This window comes from Antrostomus carolinensis, unplaced genomic scaffold, assembly GCF_000700745.2.
Source record: "Antrostomus carolinensis isolate BGI_N321 unplaced genomic scaffold, ASM70074v2 scaffold44450, whole genome shotgun sequence".
NCBI lineage: Eukaryota > Metazoa > Chordata > Aves > Caprimulgiformes > Caprimulgidae > Antrostomus > Antrostomus carolinensis.
Genome location: NW_010289947.1, coordinates 1 through 11,061, shown reverse-complemented (window position 1 = coordinate 11,061; position 11,061 = coordinate 1). Strand labels below are relative to the sequence as shown.

Here is an 11,061-nt window from a genome sequence, read left to right as displayed (position 1 = left end):
TGGCAGATATTTAGTCTTTAGTTCACATGATAGAAAACACTCTAACTGCTTAAGTTTTTTGAGTTATTTTAATGTGATTGCTTTCTGGTTAAAGCAAAACCTGAATGCAATTTAAAATACTTTGTGTAATATAAGTTATCTCCTTTTGATGGAAAAATGCAAGCATTTAAGGAAGTTGTTTGAAAGGTTGTTTAATCGTGCAACAGATATTTTGTTACAGAAATCTATACTAGCACAATAGTTAGATGCATTATGTACTTAATATTAACAAATGTTTTGTGTACTACTTGAGACATGCCTCCTCCTTCCTCCTAGGCACAGACCCAAAAGGAGTCAAACTGAGTGTCTCTATTTAACAACACTGTGATGTTAAATCACAGAGATTAAACCTCAGAATCCTGCCCCTCCAAGCATCTTCTCTAACAAAAATACCAGTCCAAACACCAGAGAAAGTAACCTTTCCTCATTTAAGCATAGATAATAGAATACTATTCTGGCTTCCCTTATGCAAAACAATAGCACTCTGGATTAGATGTGTTGGTGGCCTTCAGAAAGGAGCACAGATCTTTTCATTTTTCTACCCAACATTTATCTGTCAACTTTAAGGCTGCTTGGAGGAAGAGAATCAGCTCTGGCATAAAACAGATCTGGCTCCCACTGCTCATAGCACCATTAGGGCTGATCACTATGAACAGCAGTTACTGGCTACTCTTGGAATAGCAGAGGACAACTATGAAGCAAAATGTCAAGGATGAACAGGAATAGGTAAGATTCTACAAGGCAGAGAAAAAGCCTGGTTATAAATCCCTTGAAGACAAAAGGGATCTCTGGATCAGTGCTTACCACCAAATGTATAGGGAAGCTCTGATTTGGCAGCTTCTATTTTTGGATCTAGTTCCTCCACATTCTGTGATTCATTTTCATTTGTCTTGTGTTTCTCCTGTTCTTTATTCCCTGCAGCTTCTTCTTCACTCTCAAGGTCAGATTCAAGATCAGAGTGGCTATCTGCAGCATCATCTTCCTCATCTTCATTAGCAGATTCTTCCTCACTTTCTTCTTCATTCTCATTATCTTCTTTCCCATCTTCCTCTTCTTCCTCTTCCTCCTTGTCTTTTTCCTCCTCCTCCTCTTCATTTTCAAAATTAATTTTTCCATCCTTTTAGTAGAGAATATAAGCCAGTTAAAAGACTGATAAAGCAACAGCACCTTGCCAGAATCACCATGCAAAGTTATCATTAAATACACATCAACAGGATCTGAGCCTTGCTACTCTGACCGAGCAGTGAATAGCAGTAGTGCCAGCCAAGAGGGATTTTAAGGAGGGAACATGCAAACAGATATAAGAATAGTGGGGTATTTACAAGGGGCTGTAAGAAACTGGAAGAACAGGAGGTATTATATGAGGACTAAAAGAATCAACACAAAAGTAAAAACTGCTAACAGTTGATATGAAAAAATTTCAACATCACTTTCAGAAGCATTCTTGGTTAAAAAAAAAAATCTATTCCTTCTGTGTATTAAAACAGCATGTCAGACAAATTTGTTCCCATCTCAATTTTATTAATAATCTGTTTAAATTCACATTCACAATTTGTATTCTCCTCTTCAAGGACAACAGCAATTTCCTTGCTACTTACATGTAAGAGGATGAGAGGATCAGTATGCAAACATGTGCACCAGTCAGGGTGACTCACTACATCAGCTTTAAGATTATATTGCTCTGCCACCTTAATCAAAGCTACCTCACACGGGAAGAGCTCTTTCAGAAACCCACTCATCCTCAGGATGAAATCTGGTAGAAGCTGTATCAAATACAGCAGAAATGTTAAAGAAATTACCAGAAGGGCTAAAGCTCTCTCTTCAATCCAGCAGGCTAACAGCATAGAAGGCTGCTACAATGGCAGGAGTATAATCAGTAGATGAGGGAAACAACTGTTCCCCTCTACTCGACACTTGTAAGACTACATAGAATACAGCATCCAGTTTTAGGCCTTCAAATACAACAAAGACATCTATAAAATGCAGCAAGTTCAGCAGAAAGCCACCAAGACTGTTGAGAAGCTGGGGCACCTGCCTTATGAGGGGAGGCTGATCTGGGCTTGTTCAGCCTGGACCAAATAACCACCTTCCAGTACCCACAAGGGAGATCACTGAGAAGGCAGAGCAACACCCTTCACCACAGTCCACAGCAGGACAAGGAGAAGCAACAGGCCTAAGCTGAAACAAGAGATGAGACTGGATATAAAGACAAATTTTTTCATGGTAAGGACAGTCAGTGGAACAGGCTGCCCAGAGAGATGTGTAGCTTCCATTATTAGAGAATTTCCAAGAACAGACTGGATAAAGCCCTGAGCAAACAAGCAATTTCATAGTCAAGCCTGCTTTGAGCAGGAGGTTGGACTAGAGGTCTCCACAGAGGTCATTTCCAAACTGATTTTTCCATCTTCTTTGCAGAACTCTGAAAATTCTGAAATTTTAAACCTTACCTTGTAAGACAATAAACATCTGTCATCTTTATCCAGGATAAAGCTGTCAGCTAGATCATCAGCTGACACATGGCTGGGCTTCTTTTTATTCGCCTCTTCATCTATTCCACGCATTCGACGAAGTCGATCTGCCTGTGTTTTGGAAGAAATACCACACAGAAATGTGAGATGTTTAGATCAATCAGGCAACTACACCCTAATGGAAGATACCTCAAATACTACAGCTATGAAACCAAGGAAAAAAATCTGGGATTACTCAACAAGTTGAAAAGAAAAAACAGTAACTGAGAAATCATGGGCAAAAGCTGATGATACCTTATTTTTTGTGGGGAGTGCAATCTGATAAGAGCACATACACAATTACACTAGCTTATTTGGAAGGCTTTAAAACTGGGTTTACCAGAAGCATTATGTTCTCTCATTTTAAAACTTACCTGTTTTGCTTATGAGACAATGCATCATTACTAGTAAATGTAAGCTTCTAAAGTGTTTTATGATTCTGAAGTATTTACCTGTCTTTCTCACAGGTGTAACAAGTTTGTAGTAAACACAGTCATATCCTACGACTTTTAAGATATACTAAATTTGTAAAGAGACTCAATGGGCAATATCTGAACCAATCACTGACAAAAGGATTTCCACCTGGGCAACCAGATGACATCAAAGAAGATGACAAGAACAGGAAAAAAAAAAAATAAAAATCCTTCTGTTTTGCTATTTGCTGTTGAGCTGTTCTGAGGTAGCCTGAAGGTACTGAATCCCTCCAGTCCTAAATGTATCCCTACTATACAAAAAGAAAAAGCAGAGAAGCATTTACCAAATTATTCATTCTTTCTGTAAGACTCAGAGCTCTGTGTAAGAGAAAGAGTATGCAACATTTCCCAAAAGAATCCTGTTCCTCTGCAAAGCAAAGCTATATACATGCTACTGCTGGAACTCTTGCAACACCAGAAGAAAACAATAAATGACTTGCCAGTGTATTAATTGAACTGTTGTGCAACATGATACTCCCCCTTACTGACTCAGAAGCACCTCTCAACTCTGAATAATTTAAAGCATTTAAAGGCAAATCGAAGGGATAGTACACTTTTACTCAAGAAAGATCAACTCATCTCATAAACCTCACTGGTCACGTACTAAGCCTATGTTTTTTTGTTGTAATATCAGATTGCAAATAAAGCACAAACAGAAGATTTCCTGAATTCACCCTGATGAATTGCAGTTTAGTACAGCCACTTTCAATCTAAGGTCAAGCAATGAATATAAGTGGTCACTCCCAAAAGACAGGCCACAAAACAATCTAAAACCATAAATGGTATACCTCCAGCTTCTGGAGTCGCGCCTGTTCCTCTTTTGCCAATTCTTCTTCTGTCTTCATCCTTTCTGAAGGTTTTGCTTTCATCTCGAATCCAAGTTCTCGAACAATCATATCATATTCATCAGGCTAAAGAAATATTTATGTAATTGTTTATTATCTTAAGTGTTATTATTCTACTTTGCAGCCACCCCTCTGCCAGACTAATAGCTAAGAAATAAGACTTAAGATATAAGGAAAAGACCGTTTCCAAAGAAAGCTACAAGAACATTCAACTCAGTATTAAGACAAGGAATGGAATGAACACTTGAGTAGAAATTCTCCTGGAATTTCCCCTCCCCTGTTTAAGTCACTCACAACTGAAAACTTAGTAGCAGTAAAACAGTATCCTAAATAAAATAATAAAAAATAATAAAATAGTATCTTAAATAAAAAATGGTTTACTCATAAATAGAAAAACTTTAAAATATTGTTTACTAATGAAATACTATTTTCTCAATAAGCAGCTAGAATTAATAAAACTATAGTTTACATTTCACTTTATACTGTCAGACATGAGCTAAGACTTTGTTATGTTAGTTACACAGATGTTTATCTTCAAGAAAACAAAGAGGGATGATGATAGACAGTGAGTTTAAGCAGCACGCTTGGGAAAACAGTCACTGGCAGAGATTACACTGGACTTGCAAATACAATCTCCTTGATACCTGCCTAAGTCACTAAACCATACAGCTGCTCTAAAACTCAGTTCTATGAATTTTTCTTCTTAAACACAACTAGACAGCTTTCTCCAATTCAATGTTAATGTCATAGAACATCACTAATTCACACTTTGCATCCTTGATACTTCTTAAATTGGACCCACACACATGAAGCAAGGGTACCTAATCTTCCTTATGATGACAAAATTTTTGTCTAACATATCACATTACCAACATATTAGAGTATTCAGCATGTTATGAAACATCTTAAAAACAAAAATCATTACCTCAAAATATGAACGTCTGATACAGTATCTTATGTTTGTTATTTGAGATCAGTTTTAACATAAAATCAGTTCATTAGTTTGATCTTTAAAAATCTGAATTCTACTGCTAAGGAATAAATGTTCTGCAATATAATACAAAATTTATACAAGAAAAAATAGCACAACGAATTACGACATCTGTTCTTAGATTTAGAAGTTTATTTCCCTTAGTATAAAATAAGATGATAGAAAAAGGTTTGAGACCATAAGATATCTATTCAAAAGTTAAATATTTTAATTCCCTTTTTGTAGAGACAGTACCCAATTATCAATATCAGAATATCAATATCCAAATAAAAGTTGTTTTATCAAAGGGAACATTGCAAAGGCATTCAACCAAGTCAATGTTCCCAACAATTTTAATTCTTCAATAAAATGTATTTGTTGTAAAAATAAGCTGTAGTCAACAGTGTTGTTTAACCTGCAACTCCTCTGAGATTTGATAGGTAATTAAAATCAGATAAATTATATAAAACCCTGTATTCCTCCAACTAACCAAACTGTCTAGAACAGCACCATTCCTTTAACGTAAATAGCAGGCAATATTGTATTTTACAAAGCAATGAACTTTGCCTTATGCTTCAGCCACTACGAGTCAAAACCACAAGTTATTAGAACAAAAGAAAGTAATCTAGCCAAAACCTTACCTTGGGTTTTTCTACTTCTTTGTCCTTTCTCTCTGACTTTGGGGTTTTGCGGGCAATAAGGGTTTGGATTTCCTTCCAGTCATTGTCAAGCTTCTCTGTGAGTTCTAATGCACTTTCTCTCCGAGTTTGCCTCTCTTGCTAGAAAAAAACCAAATCAAAACCAAATGCAGCCGTTATGTTCAGATGAACGTGACATAGCATTTACAGCACAAAACCAAAATGGTCCATTTAGCAAATGAATAATTTTAAATATTTAACCTTTTAAAGGTGTTAGCATTCTTTATGGAAGAAGCAGTATAGAGTTAGGCTGAATGGCACAGGGGCTGCGTACAGAAAACAAGTTAGGAGTCAACAGAAGGGGAAATTTGGGGATACACAGGAATGGCAGATATTCAATGCATATTCTAAAATTACTACAAAGTCAGATGGATTTTATTCAAGGAACTTGGACTCCTCTTCCACACAGCTATTTCCTTTGTTTTCTATGCCACTATTATTTTATTCTGCAGAGACAGAAATTGTGACAGCTTCTAACTCGTGCTCACTTACATTTCATGGCTCAAAACTCACCTTCTCTTGTTTAGATTTGGCTATCATCTCTTCTATCAGTTCCTTCCTAGATTTAGGTTTTTCCTCCTCTTCATCTTGCTGACCACCTGATGGTTTTTTACGAAGGAGGCCTCCACCTCCTCCAAAGTGAGCAGCAGTTAACTCAGCTAGAAGAAAAAAAAATAGTAGATTGTGAGTCATTTCAAAGTCATGCTATAGTGCTGGAGTGCTGCTGCTGCTGCTGGGACAGTAACTCCCTAGTCTTTGAGAATGAGAGCAATTAAAACTATTGGATCAATCATGTACTATTCCCATTCCTATGGGAAGGGCCATACTAAACAAGATAGATGCTAGAGGCAGAAGGCAGTACTGAACAAATGATGTACACGTACCAACAACAGAACCAGCAGTGGGATACTAGCTGACATGTCTTACCTGACAGTGTTCCTCTTTCTTCTGTGTCACTGTCACTATCAACAATATCATTTAGTTTTTCAATTTCTGCCAGAGATTGGCCATAATGAGTCAATTCTTCATCTTCATTAAGATTGTAGATATTCTTCTTTCCATAATTTTGCTAAGAATAGTAAAACAAACCAATTAAATAACAAAAGATTTTTAGTTCCCAGGCAACAAAATAATAAAGCCTGTATTTTTAATGCTAGCTGAGGAGATTCTGTGTTCTGCTGGAACAGAGTACTGGAATAGGAGCATTACCAGACCAATACTTTCATTAAAATACATGAAATCTTAAGTAAGGGAGTATGATCACAGAATCATAGAATATTAGGGATTGGAAGGGACCTCAAAAGATCATCTAGTGCAGTCCCCCTGCTGGACCAGGAACCTAAACGAAATTACACAGGAAGGCGTCCAGACGGGTCTTGAATATCTCCAGAGAAGGAGACTCCACAACCTCCCTGGGCAGCCTGTTCCAGGGCTCTGTCACCCTCACTGTAAAGAAGTTTCTTCTGAAATTTAAGCGGAACCTCCTGTGTTCCAGCTCACACCCATTGCCCTTTGTCCTACCATTGGGCGTCACTGAGAAGAGCCTGGCTCCATCCTCCTGACATTCACCCTTAACATATTTATAAACATTAATGAGGTCACCACTCAACCTCCTCTTCTCCAAACTAAAGAGCCCCAGCTCCCTCAGCCTTTCCTCAGCAGGGAGATGCCCCACTCCCTTAATCATCTTGGTGGCTCTGTGCTGGACTCTCTCCAGCAGTTCCCTGTCCTTCTTGAACTGTGGGGCCCAGAACTGGACACAATATTCCAGATGCGGCCTCACCAGGGCAGAGTAGAGGGGGAGGAGAACCTCTCTTGACCTACTAACCACACCCCTTCTAATGCACCCCAGGATGCCATTGGCCTTCCTGGCCACAAGGGCACAGTGCTGGCTCATGGTCATCCTGCTGTCCACCAGGACTCCCAGATCCCTTTCCCCTACACTGCTCTCTCATAGATCATTTCCCAACCTATACTGGAGCCTGGGGTTGTCTCTCTTATTCTTATACTAATGCATAAATGGAGTAACTTATAAAACCTAAGGAACCTTAAGTTTTATCTATGTGTCAGCAACAGTAATTCTTAATTACTACATTTCAGGCCTAATGAAACAGACTATAAACTATACGAATTATCAGTAGAATATGATATTACACTACTCAGTTCTGGAGACTGAGCATGATGAGGCAGAAAGAAGAGTACTGCCCACACAATTAACATTACAGAATGACAGCAAGTTACAGAGTTCTAGTCAGTAAATGAAACGAGGTTTCATTTCCAACAGCTGTACTGGAATCTCAAAGTGTACTTGATGAAGGTTGCCTTTTCCCAATTCAATTCCCAAATCCTAGTAGTCAAAGCAGTCAAAGAAAAACAATCAACCAATGAATCTGCTTAAAACTGACTTTCTTGCATATCAGTGCTCAAAAGAGCTTAAATAAATTTCTGATTCAAAAAGATGTCTTGTAAAACCACAAAGTTTTCACAAAAATTTTTTGGATTCCCACAAAAAATTGCTCTTTCATAAAATTTTCAAACATACAAAATCAGAAAGAAAGCATTACTCTGCGAAACCCTCTGTTAAAGTGGATGTTCCCAACCTAAAAAGTCAAGTGTTTCTTGTGGTTTTGGCTTTTTTGTGTTTGTTTTGGGGGTATTTTTGTGTTGTTTTTTTTTAATTCCTATACATTACCTGTCTTTCCAAAGTGAATCGTCTGATCATCTTCTCCTCTGGACTTATTTTGGTGTTGTATTCACCAAAACGTTTATCTTTAAACACATTTGTCTTTCCCCTTTCTTTATATTCTTTCAGTAATGTTTGAGTTCGCTAGAAGGAAATAAAAAAGGAGATCAAGTTAGAAAACAAAGAGAATAACCACTTTCAAAGCCAAGGCAAAACAGCCTCCATGGTACCCTGGCAACATAATCTAATTTATCAGAATGCAATGAAAGAGAAGGAAAATTTAAAGAGAAAAGGGATGGGAAGCTCATACAAAATATTCAGTCATTAAGTTCTCCGACAAGCTGCCCATGTAAAGATAAGATATGGTACACTGCATCTCACCTTATTTTATCACATATAAAAACTCTGCATTGCCTGAAGAATTCTGATTGTCTGAAGCTTAGTATATAACAACAACGTATTAAAGAAAGCAAAAAAGCCCCAGTGTCAGCTCAATCTCTCTTGGTCTTGTCATCTGAGACACAAAAAAACCCAAGTGGGTACATACATTTAGCTTTCTGCTTTAGCAGAGCACAAAGCAGTGAAGGAAAGTTCAGCAGACCTGCATGAGGTAGTAGGTGCAGGATTTATGGTGCAGGTAAGGACGCAGGTTTACTTTTCAATGCCAGTGATCTAACTCATTATAAGCATTTGATTCACCTTACTATTACATAAAACCCAAACACCTTAAAATGTGGTATTAAACATTCATAAAGTTTTCTAAAATCTGGCAAAATAGTGATGAAGGCTGAAAGGTAATTTAGAATCTCATGCTGAAGATATTATATAGTTTCTAAAGGAAGAAAATGCTGGCTGTGCTTAAGACTGAAAAAAATAAATCCATGTTTATTTAAAACACATTAACTAAATCTTACAAAAAGGTACTGTTGCTATTCATCTTGCCATGAACTCCCAAACTGCTGCACTGAAGGAAAAGGCTGAGTTTCCTCTGCAGCCTCACTGAGCACTCACAGTTTTCAGATGCGGCTGTAACTCACACCAGAGCACAGGTTTCACCTTCTACTGCGCCAGCTCCACCTTGTATTTACTTCTTGCACAGAATGTATAAGTTATCATGCAGCTTAAACACCGTGCATGAACTTTAATATCTCTTAATACCTTGGAAACAGAAAAGCACTTTTGTTTATCAATTATTTGATGTCCTCTCTCATTGATAAAAAATATTGAATGCATCACCTCTCACAATGCATGCAAATGATAAACCATCCGTTTCCTTTTCCTTTACTATTTTAAAAAATAACTTCTCTTTTCAGTAATTGCTTGAAATTCTGTTCAACAATAGATTGCATGTAACATGTCAGAGAGAATCTCAGGGGCAAACTTTCAAATTACGCTTGTTTCAGCTTTAACAGAATCTGCAGAGGTTTTGACTTCTTTCCTGGTTTGTTTGAAGGGACAGATTATAAAAAATTCCAGTGCTTCACTCACAGATAACTTAGGTTATTGGAATCCTAGATGTGTAGTATGACACAACATTCTCCCTTACGCATTTCAGATTTTGGCCAGGTAACTAGTGATGTCAGTAGAGAAAGAAAAAGAGGGAATTTTAAAATGGCATAAGGCTGGAAGATAAAAGATTCACTCTTCTTAAGTTGTATGGTCATTCTTATGAGAGCAATAAGGACACATCAGTATTTTGCATCCCAACATACTTCTACAAGCAACTGTTTAACCTGTGCACAAAAAACCACCTGCATTTTTCCCAAATCAATGGTAGTTTAATAGAATAGTTTGGTTGGAAAAGACCATTACAATCATCTAGTCCAACTGCAAATGTAGCACTGCCAAGTTCACCACTAAAGCATGTCCCCAAGTACCACATTTACACGTCCTTTAAATGCCTCCAGGAATAGTGACTCCACCACTACCCTGGGCAGCCTGCTCCAATATTTGACAACCTTTTCAGTGAAGAATTTTTTCCTAATATCCAACCTAAACCTCCCCTGGTGCAACTTAAGGCCGTTCCCTCTTGTTCTATCACTTGTTATATGGGAGAAGAGACCAACAGCCACCTCACTACAACCTCCTTTCAGGAGTATCTAAACATTTCTCCCTGTATTCAGACCTTAGTGCCCTTTCAAGCTTTTACCAACACAGCAATGTTGCACCATTATCTTACTCGCTTGACATCCTGCAGCAACCAAAACTGACCAACATAATGAACATGTACAACCACCTGCGCTTTGGTCCAGTATTTGCTTGCTGACAAAATGTGCCTTTGTATTCTGGACCAGGGTAATTTGAAAAGAGAATATTCCTACACATGTGAGAAGGGAGACTTTCACTACTGAACCCTGTGGATTGCATTGGGGGAACTATCTCCAGCAAGCTCTTCATCATCATCTGAGTAATCTGAGGTGACCAGCCATTCCTCCCCTGCATGATGGAGGCAGTCTCTTACCTCACCTGAGATGGCTCCATGCTTGCCACCCCTCCACCACAACTACCTCTACAGATGCCACCCTTCCTCACAACTTTTGGTGTCCTCTTACCTTCTTGATGGCCTTGGACCGTGAGACACCAGGCAGCCCCACATCATTCTTGGTCTTCCTCCCCAGGATGTTAAACTTCTGCCTGTTGACCTTCACCTCAAAGGGGTTGCTCTTGACCATGGCCATAGCTGACTTCACACGGCCCCTGGCTGCGGAGGGCGCTGAGGCCGCTGAGGCCTTTCGCTTCCACTTAGCTGCCTTCCCCATTTGTGGTCTGGCCGCCTGCCTGGAGCGTGTGAGGAGGGAGAGGCTCGGTACTCACTCAGCCTGCGGGGGCCAGGGCTGGAGGCGCAA

The 11,061-nt window shown here is 38.7% G+C and overlaps 1 protein-coding gene across 1 annotated transcript; it reads right to left on the bottom strand.

Moving 5' to 3' along the window:
• Positions 1–843: 843 nt before the first annotated feature.
• Positions 844–11,055, bottom strand: LOC104527989 (nucleolar protein 14-like; the record flags this gene model as incomplete). Its single annotated transcript, XM_010171862.2, has 8 exons — positions 10,768–11,055; positions 8,225–8,359; positions 6,460–6,601; positions 6,046–6,191; positions 5,476–5,613; positions 3,808–3,930; positions 2,487–2,618; positions 844–1,156 (listed from the first exon to the last, which is right to left on the bottom strand). Coding segments are annotated over exons 1-8 (1,336 nt in total), but the record flags the coding sequence as incomplete, so codon positions are not given.
• Between the last annotated feature and the right edge of the window lie 6 nt (positions 11,056–11,061).